The 19,793-nt window shown below is 40.0% G+C and overlaps 2 protein-coding genes and 1 long non-coding RNA gene across 3 annotated transcripts; all 3 read right to left on the bottom strand.

Moving 5' to 3' along the window:
* Nucleotides 1-1,263: 1,263 nt before the first annotated feature.
* Nucleotides 1,264-13,089, bottom strand: LOC126617997 (putative F-box/FBD/LRR-repeat protein At4g03220). Its single transcript, XM_050286071.1, has 5 exons — nt 12,905-13,089; nt 11,084-12,013; nt 2,627-2,721; nt 1,945-2,118; nt 1,264-1,661 (listed from the first exon to the last, which is right to left on the bottom strand). Exons 2-5 carry the CDS (start codon nt 11,994-11,996, stop codon nt 1,344-1,346), a joined length of 1,500 nt encoding a protein of 499 aa, XP_050142028.1. The 5' UTR covers nt 11,997-12,013; nt 12,905-13,089; the 3' UTR covers nt 1,264-1,343.
* Nucleotides 3,466-5,304, bottom strand: LOC126618004 (uncharacterized). The gene is made up of 2 exons (XR_007621620.1): nt 5,178-5,304; nt 3,466-4,960 (listed from the first exon to the last, which is right to left on the bottom strand). It is a non-coding gene; the product is annotated as an uncharacterized LOC126618004 (long non-coding RNA).
* Nucleotides 13,090-16,666: 3,577 nt separating the features above from the next.
* LOC126617999 (phospholipase A1-IIgamma-like) lies at nt 16,667-19,684 on the bottom strand. Its single transcript, XM_050286072.1, has 2 exons — nt 18,108-19,684; nt 16,667-17,376 (listed from the first exon to the last, which is right to left on the bottom strand). The coding sequence occupies exons 1-2, from the start codon at nt 18,642-18,644 to the stop codon at nt 16,777-16,779; spliced, it is 1,137 nt and encodes a 378-aa protein (XP_050142029.1). The 5' UTR covers nt 18,645-19,684; the 3' UTR covers nt 16,667-16,776.
* Nucleotides 19,685-19,793: the final 109 nt, after the last annotated feature.

The raw sequence follows: 19,793 nt of genomic DNA, 5'->3' as shown, positions 1-19,793 counted from the left end.
AATTAAGAAATTGAACATTTCTGATTATAAAATTTGTACGGTCAAGATACGTTATTTGCAAGGAGGAAATGAGCTCATCCAAAGGGGGGAAATACAAGTATTATCATTTCATATTACAGTAGCCTTTGAGGATTTGCTTTTTTAATAATACTTCAAAAGTGGGACATATGGTACCAATTAGTCCACTATTGTTATAACACATAAGAGTGAAATGGTACAACACCCTTTTTTTTTTAAATAAGACGATAACATTAGTGGTTAGATGTTTAAATTAGAGAGCCGGCGGAGTTGAACCCACGCGTCTTGTATTTTGTTACCCATAAATATATATTTCCAACAATGTGTTATGTTACTGTCTCCATTCTTAAGCCTTTTATATTTTGTGTTTCTTCATCAAATTGGTTTACTCTTTCAAGATTCCAAAGATTCGTTTCATAACCATTTCGTTTTCAATTCTTATTCATTTTTTTTCTCTAATAACTTGTTCGATAATTAGTTTTCATTCTCATTTTCTGCACTCCTTTCTCATTCACCAATTCTACTTCACAAAAATATACACTATTTTTTTGGGATATAACTTCTAACAGCCCTTTATGCAAAGGGATTCCCATTTTTTTCAAAAAATGAGGATTAGGTGTAAAGCCCACTCCACATCGAACTTTAATGATCCAAAAGTCTATTTTGTAAGTCTCGATTCATAGATCATCCTTGCAAAAATTCAACTCAATCCGAAATCATTTGTCTATTTAACTATCAAGATAAAATTTCATTATTTCTTATATAACAAAGTATTCATTAATTTCTTTGAATTCAATCAGATGTCTTAAACATTTCCGATTTGGCTAATATTTTGTAAGGATGATCTATGAGGTGCAACTTGAAAATAAACGGTTCGGATCATTAAAGTTCAATGTGATGTGGACTCTACAACTAATCCCCATTTTTATAAAAAAAAAATGGAAATCCCCTTAAAAGTTTCCTAACATGTAATATTCTACCTTTTATGCTCATAGAAAGTAGAAACCACCTTTAATCATGTAAATGAACAGAAGAACAAACACCCCAACATATTTTCACTTCAACCTTCCAAATTTCCAATCCATTCGAATCCCAAATCACGAAAGCCCCGTTAGGCCTCTGTCCAAATAAGAGAAATTTCCAACACCGGGAAAAAACCGATTCATCTACAACTAGATTTCTTGCTTTCTAGTACTTCTGTAAACAAATTTGAAACAGCACACAGAACACAATATAGCTCAACTGTTGAGAACAGAAGCGAAACTTAGAATATTAGGTTCTGAGGAAAATAATCCGCATTACAGTCAAGAACAAACATTACAATATTAGGCCGACTTTCCCTGATTCAAATACTTATAGTAAGTACCAGATTCAGACCAGCTTTGTAGATTATGCAGATCTCTTTTCTGATAGTCAATGGAGGTAGTAGAAATCATCTTGCTTTTACGTAACCTCCTTTCAACATATGATTGCTTAGGTGGATAATGTATGACCATTTTCTTCAAATTCTGAGCATGCTCGAGAATATACCTTGCAAACTCCATTCCATTGTACCCGTTGGAAAGCTCTATTTTGACCACCTCGAGACAATGAACAAAGTCCAAGTTTTGGGATTTCCAATATTTCCTATTAAACTTGCATGACTGGAAAGGCAACAACCAAATCAAGTAAATTTGTTTAGTAACATACCAAAAATAAAAAAAATAACTTCCCAAATAAAAGGAAATTATTTCCAGCACTGCACTACCAACACAGGATACATCTTAAGAAGATGAGGGTTATACATTGCTCTTGTCTAGGAATAATGGCTTTAACATCTCTGCCTTAGAATTCTAGAAATTTCAGATCGTATAAGATTTTCTGTTGTGTGTTGTGTGTTGTGTGTATGTGTAGAGCAGAGAGAGGGAGAGAGAGACCTTAACTTACTTTTGAGCCAAAGAATCGAGGGTAAGAGTTTATGTGCAAAGTTTTCAAGTTAGGCATTCCTCTCAAAAGAGAGACCATAGCCGGGACAAGGTCATCAAACACGCCCCCAGCATGCAAGCTCAAGTAAGAAATATCATCGAACTGTAGTTGCATGGAACCTTCCCTGAACAGTGCCTGCATCATTTTAAATATTAAATCAATTTCTTATATGGAAAAGTATGTGTACACAAATACCCTATGAGAAAAAGGTAATAAAGTTGAGCCTCGTGAAAAATATTTCCAGTATGTGTACACAAATACCCTATGAGAAAAAGGTAACAAAGTTGAGCCTTATGAAAAATATTTCCAGTATCTACATACATAATCAGTAATTCCTCAAAAGTTAAAACCACGATTTTGCTTCTTAGTTTGCCAACTTCATATGTCTAACCAATGTCTTTATAGTTCTTGTAATGTTTACGTCTTTTAAACAACTCCAGCACCAATATAATTTGGTTCCATACAACTAGAAAGAAATTTTAAAGTTTAAGAAGCAAAAATCAGGCTTCCGTATTATTAGTATGACATGGCCTCATACCAAGAGATATGCCTTGTTATATCTATTAAAAGATTCCAGAAGGAGAAATATACATAAGTTCATATTGCATAACATCCTGAATTTCTAAAGGATACTTATCTTTACCTGTGTGGTATCTTCACTTAGAATAAGATCTTTAACCTTGCAGATGCTGCACAGAACCTCAAATATTTTCTCAAAGTCATAGTCATCTTTCTTACAACAACAACAACAACAACAACAAAGCCTTTTCCCACTAAGTGGGGTCGGCTATATGAATCCTAGAACGCCATTGCGCTCGGTTTTGTGTTATGTCCTCCGTTAGATCCAAGTACTCCAAGTCTTTTCTTAGAGTCTCTTCCAAAGTTGTCCTAGGTCTTCCTCTACCCCTTCGGCCCTGAACCTCTGTCCCATAGTCACATCTTCGAACCGGAGCGTCAGTCGGCTTTCTTTGCACATGTTCAAAATCACCGGAGCCGATTTTCTCTCATATTTCCTACAATTTCGGCTACTCCTACTTTACCTCGGATATCCTCATTCCCAATCTTATCCTTTCTCGTGTGCCCACACATCCCACGAAGCATCCTCATCTCCGCTACACCCATTTTGTGTACGTGTTGATGCTTCACCACCCAACATTCTGTGCCATACAACATCGCTAGCCTTATTGCCGTCCTATAAAATTTTCCCTTGAACTTCAGTGGCCTACGACGGTCACACAACACACCGGATGCACTCTTTCCATCCAGCTCGTATTGTATGGTTGAGATCTCCATCTAATTCTCCGTTCTCTTGCAAGATAGATCCTAGGTAGCGAAAACGATCGCTTTTTGTGATCTTCGCTAGATTGCTCCGATCATTAGTGTGGATAAGTATATAAATTGATAGAGATAGGAAAGCAAACACAAGATGTACGTGGTTCACCCAGATTGGCTACGTCCACGGAATAGAAGAGTTCTCATTAATTGTGAAGGGTTTACACAAGTACATAGGTTCAAGCTCTCATTTAGTGAGTACAAGTGAATGATTTAGTACAAATGACATTAGGAAATATTGTGGGAGAATGATCTCGTAATCACGAAACTTCTAAGTATCGGAGTGTGGTGTCGTCTTGACTTGCCTTATCTGTCTCATAGGTAGATGTGGCATCTTCTCTGGAAGTACTCTTCCTCCATCCAGGGGTGGTATCTTTAACTGGTGGAGATGCACAAGGTAATGTATCAATTTCACTTGAAGCTTACTTGTAGTTTCAGGCTTGGTCAAGCGCGATACAAACCATTTAGTAAGAGTCCCCCAAGTCGCCGAGCTAGGGGGTCTGCTGAAAGAGGTGACAGACAAGGTAAGCAATCAGAGCTCCGACTGATTGTTCACCTTCTCCCCATCTTGCAGCAGCATGAAGGATAAAGAGAAGAAAAATGAGAAGAGATGATATGAGATACTTTTGCTTTTGAAGAAGTAACTTTCCACAGGCTTATTCTTGAACTGAGCTGGAGGGTTTTCTGGTTTCCTCCAGAGTATAAGGCCGACTGAAGAATTTGAGGGTCAAAACAAGTCCATCAAATCTAGAGTACGTTCCACCCTGCTGATATGGGATACTTTTGCTTTTGACAGAGTAATGAATGTATCGGCACGTGTGCTGTTACGCTTGTCTCCACATGCTTCCTTGTATCCTTCGCACTTGCCCTATCTGTTCCTCAAGCAGATGCGGAATCTTCCCTGGAAACATAAGATGTTGAAGATGAGTACTCGAGAGCAATGCCAGGTAAGTAATCAGGTAAGGGGTTCCAGGCAGTCAGTTCCTGGCTGGAAGCTTGATTCCAAGTGCTGACTGATTGCTCTCTTTCTCCTTGTCTTGCAGGTAAAAACAAGGCCAAAAGAAAAGACAGGGAAAAAGCATGATATGGGATACTCTTGCTTTTAACCCTGATGATATGAGATATTCTTGCTCTAGTATAGCTTGTTTGCAGAGGTATTATCGGGGGGAAAGAAAGCTGAATATTTCGAAAGGCTTCGTTGGGAGTGCCCTCTCAGTGATGAAGGGTTGAGCATTTTTGCAGGTCTGCCTGTCCGTTGGGGATGGAGGTCGACATATATAGGAGTCTCCCTAACAACAAGTAGTAATGCTATTCCTTTACCCTGCTTGGTCATATCACGGTAGTGGGAGCTGCCAGTTTCACATGTTTTAACTCTGTCAGAGCACTTTGAAAAAGTGGTTTGTGGTATCTGGCTCTCGAGATTCGGAGAACGATGCCTCTTCGATTTTTGAGAAAGCAATCATGCTGGGGGTATGACTCTCGAGATTCGGAGAGCAGTGTCTCTTCGATTTTTGAGGAAGTAATCATGTTGGGAGTCTGGCTCTCGAGATTCGGAGGGCGGTGCCTCTTCGATTTTGGAGCAAGCAATCTTGTTGGGAGTGTTGTCTCGAATGTGAGTAAAGGTTGGGCATGTTTGCTAGTCTACCTTGCCACGAAGCACAAAGGTTGACACACAGGGACTTTCCAATTATCCAGCAATGGTACTGTTCCTTTACCCTCTCTTCGATTTTGAGAAAGTAGTCATGTTGGGAGTCTGGCTCTCGAGATTCGGAGGACGGTGCCTCTTCGATTTTGGAGCAAGCAATCTTATTGGGAGTGTTTTCTCGAATGTGAGTAAAGGTTGGGCAAGTTTGCTAGTCTACCTTGCCACGAAGCACAGAGGTTGACACACAGGGACTTTCCAATTATCCAGCAGTGGTACTGTTCCTTTACAGTTGTGGGTAATAATATGGTAGCTAGACCTTCAAAATTTATGTGTCTAAACTTTTGTTAGTGCTGTTTCTTTGCTATTCTTTTACCTTTCTTGGTCAGAGCGATGTAGTGGGAGCTGCAAGCTTCACGTGCTCAACTTTGGCAGAGAACTTTGGCAAAGTTATTTGTGGTACCCATGAGCTATTGTTGCGTGTGGGAAGTGGGTGATTGAACAGTAAGATTCATGTGCTTTCTACTTCACCAGAAGTCTTCGACAGAATGCCCATAATTTCTGCAAAGCTGAGTGTGCGTGTGACAGGTGCTGACAAGGCTAGAAAAGTAGGTGCCTCTTCGATTTCTGAGATCGGCCCTCGTGGTCTCTGAGCAGCCCAGCTTTTGAGAAAGCGAGCGCCTCTTCGATTGATTCGGAGAACGATGCCTCATCGATTTTTGAGAAAGCAATCATGTTGGGGGTCTGGCTCTCGAGATTCGGGGAGCAGTGTCTCTTCGATTTTTGAGAAAGTAATCATGTTGGGAGTCTGGCTCTCGAGATTCGGAGGGCGGTGCCTCTTCGATTTTGGAGCAAGCAATCTTGTTGGGAGTGTTTTCTCGAATGTGAGTAAAGGTTGGGCATGTTTGCTAGTCTACCTTGCCACGAAGCACAAAGGTTGACACACAGGGACTTTCCAATTATCCAGCAATGGTACTGTTCCTTTACCCTCTCTTCGATTTTTAAGAAAGTAGTCATGTTGAGAGTCTGGCTCTCGAGATTCGGAGGACGGTGCCTCTTCGATTTTGGAGCAAGCAATCTTATTGGGAGTGTTTTCTCGAATGTGAGTAAAGGTTGGGCATGTTTGCTAGTCTACCTTGCCACGAAGCACAAAGGTTGACACACAGGGACTTTCCAATTATCCAGCAGTGGTACTGTTCCTTTACCCTTGTGGGTAATAATATGGTAGCTAGACCTTCAAAATTTATGGGTCTAAACTTTGTTAGTGCTGTTTCTTTGCTATTCTTTTACCCTTCTTGGTTAGAGCGATGTAGTGGGAGCTGCAAGCTTCACGTGCTCAACTTTGGCAGAGAACTTTGGCAAAGTTATCTGTGGTACCCATGAGCTATTGTTGCGTGTGGGAAGTGGGTGATTGAACAGTAAGATTCATGTGTTTTCTACTTCCCCAGAAGTCTTTGACAGAATGCCCATAATTTCCGCAAAACTGAGTGCGTGTGACAGGTGCTGACAAGGCTGGAAAAGGCTGGAAAAGTAGGTGCCTCTTCGATTTCTGAGATCGGCCCTCGTGGTCTCTGGGGAGCCCAGCTTTTGAGAAAGCGAGCGCATCTTCGATTTTTTAGATCGGCCTTCGTGGTCTATGAGCAGCCCAACTTTTGAGAAAGCAAACGCCTCTTAGATTTCTGAGATCAACCCTCGTGATCTCTAAGCAGCCCAGCTTTTGAGAAAGCAAACGCCTCTTCGATTTCTGAGCAGGCGCCTCTTCGATTTCTGAAGCTTCGTCGAGTGCAGATTTTTATAGGGGCTGGCATTAAGTTCCAAAGCACACCTGAATCTCCACCAGTAGAAGCTTCATTCTTGCACTTCTAAGATCTTGATTTGTCCGACCTCTTATCTCTTCAACACCTTTGAAAATGTCTGGCCCCTCCGACCGTCGTTTTGACTTGAACCTTGTTGAAGAGGCAGCCCCGCCTTCTCCAGACAACATATGGCGCCCATCCTTCGTCTCCCCTACTGGTCCTCTTACCGTTGGGGATTCCGTGATGAAGAATGATATGACCGCTGCGGTGGTGGCCAGGAACCTTCTCACTCCCAAAGATAACAGACTACTTTCCAAACGGTCTGATGAGTTAGCTGTTAAGGATTCGCTGGCTCTCAGTGTTCAGTGTGCAGGTTCTGTGTCTAATATGGCCCAACGCCTATTTGCTCGAACCCGCCAAGTTGAATCATTGGCGGCTGAAGTGATGAGTCTCAAACAGGAGATTAGAGGGCTCAAGCATGAGAATAAACAGTTGCACCGGCTCGCACATGACTATGCTACAAACATGAAGAGGAAGCTTGACCAGATGAAGGAAACTGATGGTCAGGTTTTACTTGATCATCAGAGATTTGTGGGTTTGTTCCAAAGGCATTTATTGCCTTCGTCTTCTGGGGCTGTACCGCGTAATGAAGCTCCAAATGATCAACCTCTGATGCCTCCTCCTTCTAGGGTTCTGTCCAGTACTGAGGCTCCAAATGATCCCCCTCCGGTGCCTTCTCTTTCTGGGGCTCTACCGACTGCTGAGACTTCTCCTAAGCAACCTTTGTGAAGGCTCCCTCTTGTGTGCTTATTTTGACTCATGTATATGTACATATTTGTAGCTTATCGGGGATATCAATAAATAAGCTTTCCTTCATTTCAACGTATTGTGTTAAATACACCAAAGCCTTCTTCGCTAAGTTCTTTGAATTTTCTTTTGTTAAAGCTTGTATGTTGAAGCTTTCTGAGTGGAGCATGTAGGTTGGGGTAGTGTTCCCTTAATTTCCCGAGTGAGGAAAACTTCTCGGTTGGAGACTTGGAAAATCCAAGTCACTGAGTGGGATCGGCTATATGAATCTTAGAACGCCATTGTGCTCGATCCTGTGTCATGTCCTTCGTTAGATCCAAGTACTCTAAGTCTTTTCTTAGAGTCTCTTCCAAAGTTTTCCTAGGTCTTCCTCTACCCCTTCGGCCCTGAACCTCTGTCCCATAGTCGCATCTTCTAATCGGAACGTCAGTAGGCCTTCTTTGCACATGTCCAAACCACCGTAACCGATTTTCTCTCATCTTTCCTTCAATTTCGGCTACTCCTACTTTACCCCGGATATCCTCATTCCTAATCTTATCCTTTCTCGTGTGCCCACACATCCAACGAAGCATCCTCATCTCCGCTACACCCATTTTGTGTACGTGTTGATGTTTCACCGCCCAACATTCTGTGCCATACAGCATCGCCGGCCTTATTGCCGTCCTATAAAATTTTCCCTTGAGCTTCAGTGGCATACGGCGGTCACACAACACGCCGGATGCACTCTTCCACTTCATCCATCCAGCTTGTATTCTATGGTTGAGATCTCCATCTAATTCTCCGTTCTTTTGCAAGATAGATCCTAGGTAACGAAAACGGTCGCTCTTTGGTATTTCTTGATCTCCGATCCTCACCCCTAACTCGTTTTGGCCTCCATTTGCACTGAACTTGCACTCCATATATTCTGTCTTTGATCGGCTTAGGCGAAGACTTTTAGATTCCAACACTTCTCTCCAAAGGTTAAGCTTTGCATTTACCCCTTCCTGAGTTTCATCTATCAACACTATATCGTCTGCGAAAAGCATACACCAAGGAATATCATCTTGAATATGTCGTGTTAACTCATCCATTACCAACGCAAAAAGGTAAGGACTTAAGGATGAGCCTTGATGTAATCCTACAGTTATGGGAAAGCTTTCGGTTTGTCCTTCATGAGTTCTTACGGCAGTCTTTGCTCCTTCATACATATCCTTTATAGCTTGGATATATGCTACTCGTACTCCTTTCTTCTCTAAAATCCTCCAAAGAATGTCTCTTGGGACCCTATCATACGCTTTTTCCAAATCTATAAAGACCATGTGTAAATCCTTTTTCCCATCTCTATATCTTTCCATCAATCTTCGTAAGAGATAGATTGCCTCCATGGTTGAGCGCCCTGGCATGAACCCGAATTGGTTGTCCGAAACCCGTGTCTCTTGCCTCAATCTATGCTCAATGACTCTCTCCCAGAGCTTCATTGTATGACTTATTAGCTTAATACCCCTATAGTTCATGCAATTTTGTACGTCGCCCTTATTCTTGTAGATAGGCACCAAAGTGCTCATTCGCCACTCATTTGGCATCTTCTTCGTTTTCAAAATCCTATTGAAAAGGTCAGTGAGCCATGTTATACCTGTCTCTCCCAAAAGTTTCCACACTTCGATTGGTATATCGTCTGGGCCTATTGCTTTTTTATGCTTCATCTTCTTCAAAGCTACAACCACTTCTTCCTTCCGGATTCGACGATAAAAATAGTAGTTTCTACACTCTTCTGAGTTACTCAACTCCCCTAAAGAAGCACTCATTTCATGTCCTTCATTGAAAAGATTATGAAAATAACCTCTCCATCTGTCTTTAACCGCGTTCTCTGTAGCAAGAACCTTTCCATCCTCATCCTTGATGCACCTCACTTGGTTTAGGTCCCTTGTCTTCTTTTCCCTTGCTCTAGATAGTTTATAGATATCCAACTCTCCTTCTTTGGTATCTAGTCGTTTATACATATCGTCGTAAGCCGCTAACTTAGCTTCTCTGACAGCTTTCTTCGCCTCTTGCTTCGCTTTTCTATACCTTTCACCATTTTCATCAGTCCTCTCCTTGTATAAGGCTTTACAACATTCCTTCTTAGCCTTCACCTTTGTTTGTACCTCCTCATTCCACCACCAAGATTCCTTTTGGTGTGGGGCAAAGCCCTTGGACTCTCCTAATACCTCTTTTGCTACTTTTCGGATACAACTAGCCATGGAATCCCACATTTGGCTAGCTTCCCCCTCTCTATCCCACACACATTGGGTGATTACCTTCTCTTTGAAAATGGCTTGTTTTTCTTCTTTTAGATTCCACCATCTAGTCCTTGGGCACTTCCAAGTCTTGTTCTTTTGTCTTACTCTTTTGATATGTACATCCATCACCAACAAGCGATGTTGATTAGCCACGCTCTCTCCTGGTATAACTTTGCAATCCTTACAAGTTATACGATCCCCTTTCCTCATTAGAAGAAAATCTATTTGTGTTTTTGACGACCCACTCTTGTAGGTGATCACATGTTCTTCTCTCTTCTTAAAGAAGGTGTTGGCTAAGAAGAGATCATATGCCATTGCAAAATCCAAGATAGCTTCCCCATCCTCGTTTCTCTCCCCAAAACCATGGCCACCATGAAAACCTCCATAGTTGCCTGTCTCCCTGCCCACGTGTCCATTTAAATCTCCTCCTATAAATAACTTCTCCGTCTGAGCAATTCCTTGCACCAAGTCTCCAAGATCTTCCCAAAATTTCTCCTTCGAACTCGTATCCAACCCTACTTGAGGTGCGTACGCACTAATCACATTGATAAGTTCTTGTCCTATTACAATCTTGATTGCCATGATTCTATCTCCTACCCTCTTGACATCTACAACATCTTGTACCAAGGTCTTGTCCACGATGATGCCAACACCGTTTCTCGTTCTATTTGTGCCCGAATACCAAAGTTTAAACCCTGAGTTTTCTAGATCCTTTGCCTTACTACCAACCCACTTAGTTTCTTGTAGGCACATAATATTTATCTTTCTCCTCACCATAACTTCCACTACTTCCATAGATTTTCCCGTTAAGGTTCCTATATTCCACGTTCCTAAACGCATTTTGCTCTCTTGAACTCTACCCTTCTGTCCTAGCTTTTTCACCCTCCCCCGTCTAATAGGATCAAAGTACTTCTTTTGTGTGTCCCGGGTAAAGTTGATAGGAGCATATGCTCCCAAACAACTTTGAGTGGAGTCGTTCGAAAAGAAGTTTCTATGGCCCCCTTGCTCATTTAACACTGCATCCGGGTGCCGATGGAGATACAGCGACCCTTGCTCACTTATCACTGTGCTCAGGCCACACAGCGCGCCACTTACGGGTGACGTCCTAGCTTTAGCGCGATTTTGTTCTGGATTCATTTTCATAAGGATTCGACGTGATCATGGAGTGCCGGCTGTCGACTACCTGACGCCCTCCCCCTCCTCCTTTATCCGGGCTTGGGACCGGCCATGTAAGACATAGGCGGAGTTATAGTCATCTTTCTTACGCTTCAGAAAAATCTCAGCTTTTTCTAAACACGTTAATTTCCCAAGATTATGGTAATTCAGTATACTTCCGATCCATGTCAAATACTTCAGATTTGGAGCAAAAATATTCATTGACTTGCTGCTGCTGTCAAATTTATAAAACTCTATATGTATATCTACAAGCTTCTCACATGAAATGTTAAGATGGCATAAGCGAATGCCACGTAAAGAGGAACCCACCAAACTAAATGATTCCAAAGATGAGCTTTCAATGATGATATTTTCTATTGAAACATAACTAAGCTGCAATTTCTTAATGCATTTGCAGGAACTTGAGATCCATTTGCAAAACCCTTCATCCATCGTAACACTTTTTAACGTTAAGCATTGGAGATTACTTGAGCAAGCAAATGAGGGCGCTTTAAGAATTGTATCCATGTGCACCAATAGTGACCTCAAAGATCCACAAAGAAAGACGCAAGCTGGGAGTTCTAATGTCCCAGGTATATGCTTGCCATTCAACGCAAAATCAAGCACTTCGACATTACACCTTGCTGCAATATGGATCCACGTGATCATACGAAAAATCTTGTTGGCAAGGCCTGAACTGATACACCAACTAATAGAAAGGCGTTGTATCTTACTATCCCCACGATGAAGCAAGAATCTATCAAAAGAGTCCAGTAAGTTCAAATGCTTCTGCTTGTTTCCTGAGTCTGGTGAACAAATTACCAATGAAGGGGTGGATAGAAAGAGCTCTCTGCATCTTTTGGAAACGCTGCCCACTCGAATGAGTTCCTTAAAATTGAGGAATGATAGCATTTGATGAGCCACTTCATCTGGAAGATTACTTAATCTATCTATTATATAGTTGGGACAAGTTCCTCGAGCTTGAGAACTTTCAGCAGCGACTAGCTTATGTTTGTGTTCCATGATACTTGGTTGCTCTTCTACAACAATTAACAAGAAAACAAAGTTATGTAAATATACATATCATTAACAGCATCAAGCCAAAGACCTACACATACCATTTTCTAAACTAAGGACCCAGTAATTATTTCGTTTCAAGTTTTTAGTTTGCACTTTTTGGTTAGATATAAGGAGCAAATACAAGTGATAAAGGAGGATTGATTAAGGATAGAGGATGGGTGGTGTTGAGAAGGATGTGGTCCTGTGGAAGAAAGGTACACGATATGAAAACTAAAAACCAAAAACTGAATACAATTTCAAGTAGGCTTGATTTTCTAGTTTTTTGTCGTTTGATAACCATTTCATTTCTAGTTTTTAGTTAGGAATATGGGAGAAAAGAGGGATGAGCAGAGTTGGAGAAAGGGTGATGGAAAGGAAGCGGAACAAACGTACATTGAAGAGTACACAAAGAAAACTAAAAACTATTTTATTAAACTGTCGTTTCTAGTTTTCCTTTTCCTACATTCTCTTATATTCCTCCCTCCTCCTCCTCGTTCCTCCATATACATTCCCTCTATCTCAAACATTTGACACAACGACAACTAAAAACTAAAACGAAATGGCTATCAAACAGGCCGAAATAATAATTAAACGGACCCTTAAAAAAAGGTGCAAAAACTACAACTTGGTAAGGCATTTTCTGCAACTAATTCTTATGGGTGCCCTGTTGGTTGACAGAACCAGAAATTTGACAGATTACAGAGAGCTTTGAAAGAAAATAAAACAATTATATATGCATAAAACTAAAAGGGTCCCTCTAAATTCCTATAAATTGAGTCTGAAATCTTCAAATGTTGCCAATCACAAAACCAAAAATTGAACATAAAATTGAAGAAAAACAAATAAGAAAATATCAGTAGTGAAGGGCTTACCCAAAACTTCCTTCAACGCGACAGGCCTCTGTCTGCTCCAACTCTCATAGGCCGGCACACACAAGAATCCCGGTCGGGGAGGAATGCCAAGGGTTTTTGAAGGTTAGGGGAAACGAGGCAAGAGCGGGTTGGGGTTTTTACTCTCCTTTTTGGCTCAAGCCTCGAGGTAAAGCCGAATTTGAAAAGCCACGAAAAAATAAATAAAACTCGTTTGAAAAGTATATTTTAAATGATTTAAAACGAGATGTTATAAATTTGAGAGTTTTTTTTTTTTTTTTTTAACTCAAACAAGGATTCAACACATTTTCACCATTTTGATAAAAGAACACTCGCTAAATTTTAGAGTTTATATGGTACATTAATCTTTTTTTAATGTTTTCTTCTTCATCTAATATGTCAAATTAAATTAATATTTACTAGATTTTTTACTTTTCATAACGGTAACAAATATTCTTAGAATAAAAAACAGTAAAAAAAATTGATACCTCATACTCCTTTCTTCTCTAAAATCCTCCAAATAATATCTCTTGAGTACCTATCATACACTTTTTTTTCAAATATATAAAGACCATGTGCAAATCCTTTTTCATATCTCTTTATCTTTCCATTGATCGTCGTAAGAGAAGGATTGCTTCAATGGTTGAGCGCCCAAGCATGCACCGGAATTGATTGTCTAAGACCCGTCTCTTGCCTCAATCCATGCTCAATTACTTTCTCTCAAAGCTTCATTGTATGATTCATTAACTTAATATCCCAATGGGCGTTTGTTTGCCCTCACTAACTGTCACTGGACTAAACTAGACTAACTATTAGTCCAGTCCGGTATTTGTTATCATGCGGGACTAGTCTTAATGAGACTAGTTTGGACTCACCTACACTAAAGGCTTCACTAAGAGGTCTTAGTGAGGCCCAAAAACTACAAGATTGCTAGTCCCATCTCCCTCTTCTGCAAGCAGCATCGTGCGAACCATCCCCCGTGCCTTTTTGTCATTGTGTCTGCTAGAAAACTCACCTTCATCTCTCTAAAACAAAAGTCAAAAGTCACATAAGATATTCCATTAAAGACTGACCTTCATATCTCTACAAAAACTAAGAACGGAAAAAAAGGGAAAAAAATTCACTTCTTGTGTAATCAGTAGAGAAAGCAAGAAGGAAAAAAATAAGGGAATCCACAGTTCTCTGCCCACTCCCAACACCTCATCACGCTCAGTTCAAGAACCAAGTCGTATATGGCTTCAACCACGACCTCAGTGGAGATAGAGAGGTTGGGATTTTAAGTGAATTTTTTGGGTGGGGGATGAGATGGGTTTGTGGGAAGAGGAGGTGAGGAAGATTGAGGATTTTAGTTGCATTATTGGTGAGGCAAATGGAGAGACTCTCTACCATCACTTTGGTTGCATCACTTGTTTGGGTTAGAGAGAGACGGTGGGAGGGAGAGAAGGGGCCAATGGGTGGGAGGGACAAAAATGGGGAAAAGGGGAAAGGGGGATGGAGAGACGGAAGCTTACTATGATTGGAGAGATGATTCTGGAAAAAAAAAGGAAAAAGATAAAGTAAAAATAAAATATTAATTAATATATATTAATTTAATATAAAATATTTTAATATTGCAATCCTGCTTCTTAGTCCGACACTGCACCAAATGCTTCACTAAGCTAGTCCAACTTAGTCTAGTCTAAGCTAGTCCAGCTTAGTCCCTGCAGCTAGTCCAGCTTAGTCCCTGCAGCTAGTCCAGTCCGAGATAGTCCGATGCAACAAACGCACCCCTATAGTTCATATAATTTTGCACGTCGCCCTTATTCTTATAGATAGGCACAGAAGTGCTTTTTCGCCACTCATTTGGTATCGTCTTCTTTTTCAAAATCTTATTGAAAAGTTTGCGAGTCATGCTATACCCTCTCCCAAGACATTCCACACTTTGATTGGTATATTATCTAGGCTCACTGCTTTTCTATGCTTTATTTTTTTCAAAACTATAACCACTTCTTCCTTTCTGATTCGATGGTGGATGGGGTAATTATTACACTCTTCTAAGTTACGCAACTCTCTCGAAAAAGTACTCCCTTCATGTCCTTTATTGAAAAGATTACGAAAATACCATCTCCATCTTTCTTTAATCGCGTTCTCTATAACTAGGACATTTCCATTCTCACCCTTGATGCTCCTTACTTGGTTCAAGTCTCTTGTCTTCCTTTCCCTAGATCTAGCTAGTTTATAGATATCTAACTCTCCTTCTTTGGTATTATATCGCTTATACATATCATCAAAAGCTACTAGCTTCACTTCTCTCACGGCTTTCTTTGCCTCATTCTTTGTTATTTTATACTTTCACAATTTTCTTTGCTCTATCCTTGTATAAGGCTTTACAACATTTCTTCTTAGCCTTAATTTTTGTCTGTACCTCCTCCTTCCACCACACCTTTTGATGTGGAGCGAAACCCTCGGACTCTCTTAATACCCCTTTTGCCACTTTTCGGATACAACTAACTATGGAATCCCACATTTGGCTAGCGTACCCCTCTGTATCTCAAACACATTGGGTGAGTACTTTATTTTTGGAAAAAAAACTTGTTTTTCTCCTTTTAGATTCCACCATCTAGTCCTTAGTCCTTGGACACTTCAAGGTCTTGTTCCTTTTTCTATCTCTTTTTATATGTACATCCATCATCAACAAGCCATGTTGGTTAGCCAAGCTCTCTGCCGATATAACTTTGCAATCCTTACAAGTTATACAATCCTCCTTCCTCGTTAAAATGAAAGCTATTTGTGTTTTCTATGACTCGTTCTTACAGGTGCTCACATGCTCTACTCTCTTCTTAAAGAAAGTGTTGGCTAAAACAAGATCATATGCCATTGCAAAATCCAAGATGACTTTCCCATCCTCATTTCTCTCCCAAAAACCATGGCCACCATGAATACCTCTGTAGTTGCCTCTCTCTTTGCCCACATGTCCATTTAAATCTCCTCTTATGAATAACTTCTCCGTTTGAGAGATCCCTTGAACCAATTCTCCAAGATCTTCCTAAAGTTTCTCCTGCAAACTCATATCCAATCCAACTTGAGGTGCATACACACTAATCACATTGACGAGTTCTTGTCCTATCACAATCTTGATTGCTATTTTATCCCCGTCCCTCTTAACATCTACAACATCTTATGTTAGGGTCTTGTCCGTGATGATGCCAACACCATTCCTCTTTCTATTTGTCCCGAATACCGAAACTTAAGACCTAAATTTTCGAGATCCTTTGCCTCAAGACCAACCCACTTAGTTTCTTGGAGACACATAATGCTTATCCTTCTCCTAACCATAACTTCTACTATTTCCATAGATTTCCCATTAAGATTCCTATAATCCATGTTCCTAAACGCATTCTACTCTCTTGAACCCTACCCTCCTGTCCTAACTTGCTTACCCTTCCCCGTCTAGTAAGGCCAAAATACTTGTTTTGCATTCCTAGATAAAGTTGATGTGAGCATATGCTTCCAAACAACTTTTAGAGAGTCGTCCAAAAAGAAGTTTCTACGGCCCCCTTGGTCGTTTAAAAATGCATCCCGGTGTCGATGGAGATACAGTGACCTTTACTCACTTATCACTGTTCTCGAGCCACACAACACGCCACTTACAAATGACAACCTAGCTTTAGCGCAATTTCGTTTAGAATTCATATAAAAAATTAGCTAATATATTGTTACATTTATTTATTATTAGGCCGCGTTGTGCATACTTGTCATGATCCCTGCATTAGGCATTATTGTAGGACAATACATTATAATTGACGTAGAACATTAGTGAATACACGAAATACCAGACGACGAACGCTGGAAGGCAAACTATATTTTATATCAAATTTATTCAAATTGTAGGCTCTTTAAACATCATCCTTTTCATGATCCAACAGCACCCAAGAGCCATCATCCATTTGAACCATAGACTTGTTCTTTTCAGTCCACCATTTAACAATTACATTATATTCATCCTTTAGACCATCCAACTTTTTGTTTACTAATGCAATATCACGGTTGATTACCAATTGAAAACCATTTCGCCCTTGTGTTCCTGCAACTCCATGTAAGTAAATCTCCAAACGGTGCGCGTCTTTTTTTGCATTCTTCAAATAGGGCGACTTGAGGGTGTCAATTTTCAGCTCTTTTCCGACATCAACATACTTTTCTAACGGTGGTAAATGAGGGACTATATCGTAGCTATTTGTGACTCGCAAAACGTGAAGATTTTTAAGACTTGAGAATACGTCGTGGAAACCTTGATCTCCAAGACGAGGGCTAGCAAACACAATGGATGTAACAAGACAGGCTTTGTCTGGACGGTCTGTAGGTTTGTTGTACCCATTACAAACTATGTCTGTAGCATTTAAAATTGCAAATGCACCGCCCATGCTGTGGCCACAAACAGTTATGCTGATTTCCTCATCCTTGTATTGATCCACCACTTCTTTAATTGCAGTCAAAACCTACAAAGTCATGTTGGAATGCAATCACAATATGAACGGATATAACGATAACAAAAGCGTTGTAACAACAGTAAACTCAGTATAACAGTCAACATTATAACAATTTTATCTAACGATATAACAAAAAACAATATGATAAAACATGAACTAACAACTGATATAAACAAATTTGTGTAATATGAGTAGATATTTCGAAAGTAATGCATCACAGCAAAGCAGAACAATAGTGTTAAACGAGAGTTGCGAATATTGATGATTTGACAGTATATATGAAGAGAAAGAGGCTTGCATATTGTTACAATGTCCTTTATAAACAGAATTTCGCTTGTACTCGAGTGCTTGTAGTTTGTTAGATGTTGTTCACGATCCATTATCCTATCGTATTTTGTTTCTGGATGTACAAATTACAATTTTCATACCAAGAGATGTCGTATGTGTGTATATATATGTGCAATAAAAGTTGAAACTAAGTATTGATCCAATAAATTATCATGCCATGAAATTTAAATTTAAAAGTTATTCCAATGAACTTGCATTCTAACAGATGCAAGAACCAAAGAAATAAGAAATCAAATTACAAGTGCATTATTGATATAGAATCCTGCGACGTATTGGTGATGAGTAGTAAGATCTTGCGCTATGAACGCATAAGCAGATAAAGAGTACATGTGTTGAGCAACCATGGACGTAATAACCCCATAAATGCAAAAATACAAATAAAAAAAAGTTACCTGTGCTCTACAACTAGTTTTACTGTATGGAGATTCAGGGTCGGCAGAATTGTAATAGGAATGAAAACCATGGTGCACCTTAGGATCATACTTGTCTCCCAGAATGTCAGAAGCTGACACTAAATCAAACAGTAAGTCAACACCCCACTCTGCATCCAGTTCAGTTCCTCTCCATGTAACCAAAATGTCCCTCCTCCCTAACACCTCCTTTCCCTCATCCGTTGTCACCGCCACATAACCTAACCAGATCGATTTCCCGGGTAAAACTTCTGTTGCTGCATATATATATTTATTCACAGTGTACTTGTACGGATTAGAATTCTCCAAACCCACCTTAGAGAACAAATGTGTCGTTGTGTAACGGGGAAGTCCACAATTCTTCGATCTTGGATCACTGATGAAGGAGTCGCCAATGGCGGCAACTCTTTCGCCATAGTGAAGGATACAGCGACGGAGATCAATGTCGAGAGGGTCAAGTAGACCCTCCCAATCAGTTTCGCCACCAAGAAGCCTCCACCTTGTTGCTATGGTATCCATGATCTCCTTCCCTCTTGCCTAACAGACTAACTCAAAATCGATAGATATTTTAATTGCTTAGTTATAGCCAACTTGGAATTAGGATTGATATTCTTGCACGCTTAACCAACTCTAAGGAATTGGTCATGCATGCTTGTGTCATGACTCCTGTACTATCCGTGCTCCAACCTCATACTTCACGATTCATTTTTGCTTATGTTTTTCATACTCTTATATATAAAAAATTTCTAAGTTATTACGTCAATGTGCTCACTTAATATTACGGTCTAGTGGTATTTCTCTTCACTTGTAAGTGAGAGGTTTTAGGTTTGATTTTCGCCAATTTGAACCATATTATTACCAGTACATTGTGAGACTTAGCCCACTCTCCCAAAATAATATCGTTTGTTAAAAAAGTAGGCCGCTGTGATTTTTTTTTTCTTCCAAAACAATGACTGACGTAAGGAGTTTATTACTCAATTGATTAAGATCACTCACCCTTACATTTGATGTAACCTCTCCTCCCCAGTATTTTGCATATAAAAGAAAAGTAAAAACAATGATTGGTAAATATAAACAGACACACACGTATTCAACTATTTTGTTTTTATATTTATGAAATGCCAATAACAGCTCTCATGCAAGCATAGAGAATTAAAAACTAAAAGAAATTATATAACATTGTAGACCAATTGGGCTAAAACTAAGGGGGCAACCTAAACCAACAAGGCTCTCAACTTTGCAACAACGTCTATTGTACGCAACCTTACGCTTGCTTTGCAAATAAGCTATGTTCACAACTCAAACCCATGACCTTTCAATCACAAATAAGCAATATTTCCATTGTGTCAAGGCTCGCTCCCACCAATTGGGCTAACGCTAAGAAAAAAAAAAAAACCAAAAGCAAATAAAATCGTGCCAAAACCACTATGTCATTGGACGAGGAGCTAAGATTATATTATTCAAATGCTAAGTTTGTATGCCCCCTACATATGGTGAGCCTTATGGATCCAGTTCCGAGCTCAACGTCATCATAGAATCACTTTAATGTCATGTTTAGTTACATAAGCGTGCTACATACTAGCGCTACACGAGTCAATATAATTGATTTAGGGATTTTCAACTCGAAGAAGCAGAAACTTTTTTTTAGGATGTTCCCGAAGGGACAAA

Source organism: Malus sylvestris, chromosome 4 (genome assembly GCF_916048215.2).
Source record: "Malus sylvestris chromosome 4, drMalSylv7.2, whole genome shotgun sequence".
Taxonomy (NCBI): domain Eukaryota; kingdom Viridiplantae; phylum Streptophyta; class Magnoliopsida; order Rosales; family Rosaceae; genus Malus; species Malus sylvestris.
The sequence above is the reverse complement of the archived record's forward strand: the minus strand, read 5'-3'. Positions and strand labels throughout refer to the sequence as shown.

Excerpts from the sequence above, each read along its gene's own strand:
- LOC126617999 (XM_050286072.1), bottom strand. The coding sequence starts at position 18,644 with ATGGATACCATAGCAACAAGGTGGAGGCTTCTTGGTGGCGAAACTGAT. Across the intron at positions 17,377-18,107 it reads AAACTAGTTGTAGAGCACAG|GTTTTGACTGCAATTAAAGA; the intron begins GTAACTTTTTTT and ends ATGACTTTGTAG.
- LOC126617997 (XM_050286071.1), bottom strand. The coding sequence starts at position 11,996 with ATGGAACACAAACATAAGCTAGTCGCTGCTGAAAGTTCTCAAGCTCGA. Across the intron at positions 2,119-2,626 it reads TAAGTGAAGATACCACACAG|GCACTGTTCAGGGAAGGTTC; the intron begins GTAAAGATAAGT and ends AAAATGATGCAG. Across the intron at positions 1,662-1,944 it reads CTCGATTCTTTGGCTCAAAA|TCATGCAAGTTTAATAGGAA; the intron begins GTAAGTTAAGGT and ends TTGCCTTTCCAG.